Below are 10,297 nucleotides of genomic sequence, written 5' to 3'. Positions count from 1 at the left end.
ATCAGAGATTAGGATTGTTCAACCAATCTAATCTTGGGATTGTGACTTGGCAGCAGTGAACTACACAATATACTTGTTTTGGTTAAGTTAAGCTTGTTTTGGTTTTTGCAGGGCGTAATTGAAGTGCATAGAAGGATTTTTTATTTTTTATTTTTCATTCATCAATTGCTTGAAGGTGGTGTAAAATATTTGTTTCTTTGGTGAATGGTTTTATGCAGGTCTACCTTTCAGGAACAACACACTCCCAGTTTTTTGTATCTTTGATTTTAACTTGTCAATGTCAATGTCAATTTAATACAAAATCCATGTTCACCTGCATTGTTGATGAGCAGGTAGCCAAGGACATATAACTGCTAGATTCCATTGCTGAGAAGCAACCCCAAATCTTCTCTGAATAATGCAAGTATTATTGAAGTGAAGAGTTTGATTTTTTTGACCAAAGTTTGAAGATGAGATCATAATGCTGGTTGATTTACTTGATACCTCTGCCTTTTAGATGGATTGAAGATTTTTGGGGTCCTAATGCATTTGGTTTATTTTGACTTTTGTTACTGAATATTTATTTGATGTTAAGGTTATTAGCACACGGGATGACTAAAAATGAGTGATGCCCCATTGGTTTGACCTGGAAAATTTATTATAACTAACCTTTTCAAGTAATTGGTTGATTCATATGATCCAGTAACATTTGTTGTTTCATGTCTACTTGTCGAGGCCAAGGCTTTTAAGATTAAATGGTTATAGCTTGATTGGGAAGTAATGGGATTTTGGTTGTTAAGCTATTAACGGCTCTTACTTTTTTGGTTGGAGAGCATTCTAATTACAGTATATCTGCATCCAACATGACTGTTCATTTTCTGAAATCTCAAAAAATGTTTATATTTGATCACTTTGGTCTTTTTTCTTTTTTCTTTGGGTGAAATTGGGCAAGTTTGAGTTGAAGCTTTTTGAGTTTAGAGTGTGTGGGAGAAATGTCGAACAAGGCTACTGTGTTGAAATGCATTGAAGCAATTGAAAATGCTACTTAGTTCTCCTGTTTAATCACCGTCAACTGCAAATTGAATTCATCTCATCCATTCGTCTTGTTTTTTTGCGGGATACATAGTTTTGCTAATTATGTGGACTTAACAATTTTAAGTAAATGGGTTGGGCTTGGATTGAGCCCTAGTCAACTTGTCCTACCCCTATAAGTTATCAATGGGTTGAGTTGGATGATCCAACTGGAATTAGCCCAGCTGATCTGATGGTGGCTTATATCTCTGTAATTTCTTCATTTTACGTGTTCTTGCCTTAAATTGAAATCTCATGTCACTAAAATTTGCTTGATTCAGTGGAAATCTTTAGGAACCCTGAAGAGATCCCATGGGGTAAGACTGGTGCTGAGTATGTTGCAGAAAGGAGGTCTATAGCAAATAACGATGAGGGATTGCTATGTGTGCAGAAGACCATGTTATGAATGAGCCATTCTAAATCATGTTTTCCTAGACAGTTCTTCAAACTTTTTATTCCACTTGCTAATGTTCCTTAATACAAATCATGCAGTCCCTGTATTTCTATATGGAGCAGCAGATGAGCAAGCAAGGACCCTTGATTCAACCAGTAGAATTGCTAGACAGGTGAGTATGTATGCACTCTCCTTGTCGCTGGTGGAGTATCATCCAAATGCTCTTTTTGGTTATGGCTTGTGTTTTTTGAACTTAGCAATTGATGGATTCACGAATGCAACTCAGGATTCCAAAATTGCAAGGTTTGTCAGTTCATGAGTTGACTGTTTCTCCTCTTGTTGGTGAACTTGTGCTTTCTGAAAATATTATCTTTCTAAAACAGAACATTATTTACTTCGATCTTGCTTCTAACTTCAAAATTTTGTTCTCCTTTTCTTGTTACGATCAAAATTTGTTATTCATACTTATCAAAGGAAAATAAAAAATATTTTTTCAGAGATGATGAAGCTCTTTAATGTTGCATACCATTCCAAAATGGCACATAACGCATGCCTGATCCTAAAACCTCCTATAACTGGCACTCAAGAGCCACCATTTCATAATACCACTTTTTATACATACATCATGTTGGAAATGCATGCAATCTTGACTTGGAATGGACATTACTTAGTGTCACCTTGAGTCACTCTATGATCATTCCACCAATCTAAATAGCTATGTAATTCAATCACCACCCTATATGTTCTTATGGAAGCAACAAGCACACGACATCTCTTTGTAAAAGAATTTAGAAACAAACCTGAAAACTAACCTTGGAGGTTGAATCTAAGCAATTGATTATATATATAATTGCAAATGAAAATCTCTACTTTCCCTAACAACTCACTACCTCTACCTTAATAGATTCCTCAATCTGTGGTATCTCATCATCCAACTGCATCTGTGAAAATATCTGCTTTCCCAAACAACTCACTAACTTTGCCTCTTTTTTCTTCTTCTTTTTTTTTTCCTTTTCTAATTGCAAATGTATTCTATGAAGAAGACTTAGATAAGGCTACACTATTGAAGTTGAGATCCATGATGGCCCATACAACGTCATCAAGAACTAGAACTACATTGCATTGATTGACGCCATCCACAATGGCGAAGGCAAATGTTGGACAGCCAAGGTAAGTAGGAACCTTTTATGATGCCATCCATAAAAACTTTTGAGGTTTTTATGCTTCCAATGGCAAGTTATTTCTATTCCCAGTCAGGACGGTTAGTTATGGATGATAGGTTATGCTTTAAACTTCATTGATGTAGTGAAAAATAAGAGTTTCCTTGGTATGTCATTGTAGATTTTAATCAATCTCCACCATTCACATTACACATTTCAGCTCGATTGAACTGTAAAAATTTTTACATAGGTACATGCTCATCATTCGGGCACAACAGATTTTTCGTGTGGGTATTTGAGATCTGATAAATGAATTGGGTAAATTAAAGATAGTAGTTTGGAATCCTCATGATTCATTTGTTGTATATTTCAGGTTATGTGAAGGTGGGAAGCACTTAGAATACTTTTCAGGTGATTCTTTGTTGATTTACGTTTATTAAGTTCTGTCATCATGGTTTCATTGCATTCAAACATGAACTCAAAAGAATCAATCCTGAAGCTTTTGAAATGGACTATTGTGTAGTTTAATGAATTCCAAAATCTGAAAATTTGAGATTGGTGGCTGATCTATTGCCATGGATTCTGTTAACAGTATCAAACCTGTTTGCTACATGCCTAAAAATGATTTCATCTCATTTCATTAATAGTAATTATATTTTAGAGATTAGGAACTCTAATACAAAATTATTGTTAACGTGAACTCACTATGTATCAGAGCACCATAAGTCTAATAAAAAATAAAAAAAATTACAGTTAATTAAAAATGAGATGAACTCATTTCAGGCAACAACTAGACGGCTAAAATATTTTATGAATAACCTCTGCATTCTTCGAAAACTACTATAAGATCCTTGCTTTCTGAAAAGTTAAAGCTAAGAAAACCATACTGCTTGGTTAATTCTGAAGCGACCTCCAGTTTTAAGTTTTAAGAAAGAGCTAGAAATGGTTGGGGCTGTCAATGAGCTAGGCTGGAGCCATGTGAAATCAAAATTTTGATCATGTCTGGTCTCTTGACATCCCTAGAAATATTGTAAAATGCAATTATGTTGACCACATATTAGTACACAACGATATTTACCAGAATAACATTAGGCACTATTTCTATTTTCAGAAAGTGTGGCTTTGTCTTCTTTTTTTTTTTTTCATAATACACAACTCATTTTTTTCATAATTGGCATTACTTGGCTGGCTCATGTCAACTGAACTTAGCTGTCATTCGGTTTTCTACTTGAATATCCAGGGCTGAGGCACAACACGTTGTACGACTTGAGGTAGGCTTATTTTCACTCCAAGCTTCTTTTTTGTCATTTCTTCATTTTTCTGTAGCCAATTATCAGAAGGCATTTTCTATATGCAATGGTTTTTCTTTTTTTGAGTTTGGAATTGTGTTCTTGCTTCACTTGTGTAGGAAGAAGAGGCTCTCATTTCAACTCATAAAAAAAATCCAGATAGAAGAGACTTGCCCCAATTACTTTTGTACTTAAGCTAGTTTTGCAATATTGAGTGCTGGATATTAGCAACACCAATCTATATATTCTTTTTGAAATATTGACTTGCAGAATAAAACAATGCGAATGATGTATGACATAATTTATAAGGCCTTGGAAGAGATTGGGCTAGAGAAAACATATGTGCTGCAAGATTATTTGAATTTTTTCTGCCTTGGCAATTGTGAAGCTGCAAATGGAACCGATGCTTCATGAGGAAGTCCTGCAGCAAACACTCTCTAAGTAATTCTTTTGTTCGCGGAGGATTTTTTGTAGTTTTATATTTCATGACTTTTTCTTTTCTCTTTTGTTTTATGGGTAAGCTGGAATCAAACCCATGACTTCATTCTCGTAGTCACTACAAGAAATCTACGTATCAGCGGCGCATGACCACAGGTGGCCACAACAAATCGCCAGTGTAGATATAAAATGAGCGGCGTTTTTACCTAGCCGCCATTTGAGGTGGAGCATTGGTAACAGAGGGGGACTTTCCTGCTTCATATGGGGATGGATATGGACTTCATTCAGTATGGTTGTTTTTGCAGGAAATATTTATGATTGAAAATTTATTTTTAGATAGTGTAACTCAGATTTTGAGTGTACATACTATTTTATTACCTGACCTCTATGCATGGTAGGGTGGTGCTGACAAAGGTCCTCTATATGGCATGAGTTATGGTTCTTGGGGTACATTTGAGAAGTCTCGCCTCAGGTTTCGCTGAAATCCGTTGATTTTTTTTTCCTTTTGCTTTTCCTTGTGTCTCAATCTGTAAATTTTCTGTCCATTATGTAACCTTTCATTTTCAAGCCCCCTGTAAATGAAGTTGTTTGTAAATGATTTACAGGTTGTGTTTGAATGCTAATTTAAGCCTATAAAGGTCTTTTGATTTAGAAGATTCAACCTAGCAGAATTTGTAATTGTTTCTATTATTTTTTCTTTTACACTGTAAACGATTTACCAGCGTTTTAAACAGATTTACCGGCATTTTTAATATCTTATTAGCATTTCTTACAGCCTTTTAGCGGCAGTTGTGGCAAAATTTACCTGCGTTTTTAGAGTTTTTACCGGCGTTTCGCACAGTTTTTGTGCGCTTTATGCGGTTTTTACCGGCGCTTTTGCAGTTTTCATTGGTGCTTTTACAGTTTTTCCCGGCAGCCAGCAGAGTCGCCGGTAAAGCGTAACTTTTAGCGGCGGCCGGGTAAGACGCTGATAAAAATTGACGAACGCCGGTAAATGATACGGAGAGCTACCCGACTGCTGTTGATTCTTATACCGGCGGTGTTTTAACTTTTAGGGGCGGTTTTGGCCGCCGGCAATATACATTTTTCTTGTAGTGATTTGTCCGCTAGATTGGGATATCTCGACAATTTGTCCAATGACTCACATATCTAGTGGAGGATTTTCTCGCCGCAACTAGTGTAGCAAATACATGTAGATGTACACAAAATTGATTGTAACTCATTAAAGAACATTAGAATTATGTCATCTTGGGCTTGTTGGAAAATTTTAATGAATTTTCAAATGAGACTAGCTGCATCTTCTTTTTAAACCTTTTGATATCCTCCAATAGCAAGCTATAGCAGAAAATCTCACCCAAAATAAAGAAGGATATCAAAACAATCAAAATAGACTGGTTCTTAACTGACAAGAATTATATTTCTGCGAGTTGGGGTGCACACCCATTGTAGTTGAAGGGATTTCCGCCACCCAACAAGGGTTTTATGGCCTTTGGAAATTCCATTCTAATGTAATACGAGATTATTCAAATCAATTAAAAGTGGAAGTTGTCATTCTAATGGACAGATGGAAGAAAAGGTGAAGGCAAATGAAAGAATTCCAAGGTGATTTGGATTGCTATTTAAAATTCAAATAACCCCCACCCCACCCCCTTCCAAAAAAAAAAAACAGAGAGAGAGAGAGAGAGAGGTGGTCACTTTGATCTCTCTCAAGCTTTCTCAAATTCTCATTCACATCTTAAAAAATAATAAAAATAAAATAAAATAATACATAGAATATGGTAATTTTACAATCTCACTAACCTGTCCCCGACTTATTGTAGCTAATCAAGGGGATTGATTAAAACCACTTCCAGCAACACTTATAACTGTCTAGCAACTAACAACGAAAAAGGAGAAAAAAAAAAAACTATATATTAAAAAAAAAAATCTCACCCAACACGCAAGGCATAACAAAGCCATTGAAATAAAGTGTAGTCACTAGCTGACAGGAATTGGATTTCTGACAGGTAGTAAGAAATTGGATTCTCTCCTGCTAGCACATGCTCCTGCCATCTGATTATTTAAATCCTTCTTTACTTTCTTTCTTTTTCTAAAACAAAATTTCCGCATGTTCCAAACAAAAAGACCAGGCCCTGCCTATCTTATGCGCTCAAGGCAAGAAATATACTACTGCACACCACTAGCCAAACCGAGCCAAACAAATCCAACCGCCGCTAAACAAAACCTCTACCTAATTCAATACAATCGACCCTTGGGAGCCCATACCATTATGTTTTATTTACATCCAATCGGCCATCATTTACTCCCCTATTTTTCTAGTAGGCGCCCAAAAATAAGGCCGGACCACATTGCATGGAAAATTTGGGATATTCCTGTCCACAATTAAAAATCTTCCCAACTGTTTTCGAGGCCCACTGTGCTTTGTACATTTAATCCAATCAATTGAGAAGATGCCGAAAAACTCAGGCCGTTCCAAACTTAGGTGGGCCAAAACATATGATTTAAGAGGTTTCATGTATGATTTTATATGGTTTGGCCCACCCGAGTTTCTAATCAGTCTGATTTTTTTGAGACAATGAGAAAAGGAGGGAGCTCACATGATGGACGGATTGGGTGTGCCAGAAGCATCACAGTCGTCCCCAAATGTTCATTTGTTCGTTTAGCTCAGAGAAGAAACTTTTGTGTTGGATGCAGGCTAGTGTGTAAATTAAAGTGCGTATCTAACAAAATCTCTTTTCTTCCTTTTTCTTGTTTAAGGCTGATTGTTCTGAAAAAGGAAAAGATAAGAAAAAAAGTTACAAGCTCTTAGATCACAAAAAGTTATACTGCTCCTAGTTCCATTGATACCCTTTGACAGTCAATCCATTGATATGTAGACTGTTCATTAGGTCCAACAGGCATTTAATGGACCAGCGTTCAAATGCCATAACAATTCGACAATTGTAACCATAGGATCAATTGCTTTTAACATGAACCATCTATTTGATAGGGACCGCCGTTGATTGCATCATCTGATCAGTTTGATTTTTCGCAGGGTGTATGAAATGTGTTCTTGACTTGATGGACAGTTCAGATCCATTGAATTGACTGCCCAAATGAATCCATTCAACTAGGAGCATTATAACTTATTGCTCCGATAACAATGAGAAGATTTCTCTAGTTAATTTGTCCGGGGGAGTATGACGATCCACACGCATGGACACTTCAGTTATACACGTGGCATGCATGTGACTACAATACCTAAATTGTATTCCTATTCTCAATCAGGTATGCTACCACAAATTACACTAAACATATAATCCTAATTGCCGAATTATGGACCAACAAATGGACGGTGAAGGTAGGAAAAATTCAACAAACCAATTTGGATGTTGGTATGTGCTGAATCTAATTTTAAGTGAATATGCCCCACTTATTGAGATCGACAATTTTGAACGGATTAGATTGATTTTCAGATATTTCATATGTTCAGAGGCTGTGTGCATAAGTATGATAGTCGTACTCTTCTAAATATCAAAGTTTCTCTAAGGGGGGAATGCAATCACATACCAATTTTCGCTTGAGCGAGAACTGCCAGGTCGCGGATTCCCTGCGAAAGCCTTTCCCATGAAGTTCCTTGGCTGGGATCCTAGGTGGGGCCTACCGTGATGTTTTTGAGAAATCTACTCTGTCCATCTGTTTTCCATATCATTTTATGGAAAGCGACAAAAAATATGGTGGATCCGAAACTTAGTGATTCTACGAGAGAGGAAACAATTGGGATTTAGTGACTACCGTTGAAAGTTTTTTATGCCCATGAAATCTCCATATCAGGCTAAGATTTTTGTGTTTTCACTTCATGCTAGTGGAAATGACTTTATAAACGGTTTGGATGGCATATAAACATCCTGGGCAAGTTTCAACGGTAGGAAACTCTTTCCCTAGTTTTCCCTTTTGCATGGCCGCTTGAGTTTTGGGTCCACCTGAATTTTTGTCTCTTACACTAAAATGATCGGGAAAAACAGATGGACAGAGTGAATTTCTCACAAACATCGCGATGGCCCCACCTAGCATCCCAGCACAGGAACTTCTGCCAAAGGCTTTGGCAGGAAATCCACGTCCGAACGGCCATTTTGCATGCCGAACGCACAGTAACACGTGTGTAAGGCCTAAGCTCTTCATCAGGTAGCCTACATAGTTTTGATCTTCTGGCCTGAGAATCAGGCCATTTGACACTACGGGCCATACCATACAGAATAAACGGACGGTTAACGCACACCTAACCAGGTAATCGCTGCTTAGGCATTCCCTTGTTCTTATTCTTATTTAGAATCTTCAGGCATCTTTTTACCTTTTTTTGGGTAGAAATAATGGGCTACCACTTCACTGAAACTTGGAAAACTGGTCATTCCTAAGGATTATATACTCTTAGAACTACCTTGGGAAATAGACCGTACTCACCTCGAAGTTTGGACAAATTACCTAGAAAGCTACCACATTGTATATCGTAAAAGTGGCCTTCCGACAAGCTTCAAAAAATTACTTAGAACAAAATGTCCTTGTCATTATTTCAGTAGTTATACGGTTTTCTAGGGAATAAGAATTTAGGTCGTATTTAATGCCAATAAAGTGATGTGTACGGAACCTTTCTTTTGCGCATAGGCAAGGACCAAACTCATAGGGCCCACATTGATGTATGTGTATAATCCATCCTGCCCATCCTTTTTGCCATGTCATTTTAGTGCTAGGGCCCAAATATCAGCCTCTCGTGTGGGCCACATAATAGAAAATAATGGTGACAATGGAACCTACTGTTGAAACTTTTCAGGCTCACTGTGATGTTTGTTATAAGTGTACACTGCCCAATTTAGGACTTTTTAGGCCCACGACGAGCAGGCCGATAAGGTGGACGGAATGGATCACCCCATTGTGGGCCTCAGACTATTGTACCAATGGCTATCATTTCATTTGATAGTAAAAGAAGTCAACATGTAACAACCGTGACCCAATCACATGAGAACCACGACCCATATAACATGATAACTATGACACATAACAACTACGACTCATATATTATGACAACCACGACCCATGACAATTACAACCCTTACCACATTACAACCGCGACCCATATAACATGACAACCACAACTCATATCACACGAAAACCACGACCCATTTAACATGAGAACCACGACCTATATCACACGAAAATCACGACCCATAAAACATGAGAACCAGGACCCATATAACACCAGAACCATGATCCATATAACATGAGAACCAGAGATATCCCGTGGTGTGTTCCACCTGAGATTTATATCCATCTCATTTTTAGGATCAAGCCCTAAAATGATCTGTAAAAAATAGATGAACGGTATTCTGACCAGAGAAGTGAGAGTGCAGCTTTAGAAAACGATCGTGGTTGTCATGTTATAGGGGTCGAAGTTTTCTTATAAATGAGTCGTGGTTTGCATGGGTCGTAGTTTCCATGTTGCAAGGGTCGTGGTTGTTATGAGGTATGGGTCGTGGTTGTCATGTTATATGGGCCGTGGTTGTTACATGTTCACCACGACCCATATAACATGACAACTATGACCCATGACAACCATGTCCGATACCTCATTACAACCACGACCCATACCTGTTGTCAGGTTATATAGGTCGTGGTTTCCATGTTACACGGGTTGTGGTTTTCGTGTGATATGGGTTGTGATTTTTATGTTACACGGGTCGTGGTTGCCAATTCAATCCATGATCCAACGCTGGATGACAACCATGATCCAATATGCATGTGAACCACGATCACATGACAAGGTCGTGGTTGTCATACACACTAGGTTGTGGTTGTCATACATACTAGGTCGTGGTTGTCATACATAGAGTTTTTGATCAGGCTAAAAAAAAGACATTCTCAACAGAGTTTTTCAACTTGTTGGGTGCCCATTGAAGAGGGACGCGGTTGTTACTACATATGGGTCGTGGTTT

General features: G+C 37.7%; 1 protein-coding gene and 1 long non-coding RNA gene across 2 annotated transcripts; one reads left to right on the top strand and one right to left on the bottom strand.

Moving 5' to 3' along the window:
- The first annotated feature begins 890 nt into the window (after positions 1-890).
- On the top strand, positions 891-3,044 carry LOC131232358 (uncharacterized). Its single transcript, XM_058228589.1, has 4 exons — positions 891-1,401; positions 1,543-1,616; positions 1,702-1,868; positions 2,978-3,044. Exons 1-4 carry the CDS (start codon positions 1,386-1,388, stop codon positions 3,042-3,044), a joined length of 324 nt encoding a protein of 107 aa, XP_058084572.1. The 5' UTR covers positions 891-1,385.
- A 307-nt stretch (positions 3,045-3,351) lies between these two features.
- On the bottom strand, positions 3,352-4,184 carry LOC131233100 (uncharacterized). The gene is made up of 2 exons (XR_009165091.1): positions 4,064-4,184; positions 3,352-3,514 (listed from the first exon to the last, which is right to left on the bottom strand). It is a non-coding gene; the product is annotated as an uncharacterized LOC131233100 (long non-coding RNA).
- Positions 4,185-10,297: the final 6,113 nt, after the last annotated feature.

Source organism: Magnolia sinica, chromosome 18 (assembly GCF_029962835.1).
Source record: "Magnolia sinica isolate HGM2019 chromosome 18, MsV1, whole genome shotgun sequence".
Lineage (NCBI taxonomy): Eukaryota > Viridiplantae > Streptophyta > Magnoliopsida > Magnoliales > Magnoliaceae > Magnolia > Magnolia sinica.
This window is presented reverse-complemented; position numbering and strand designations above follow the sequence as displayed.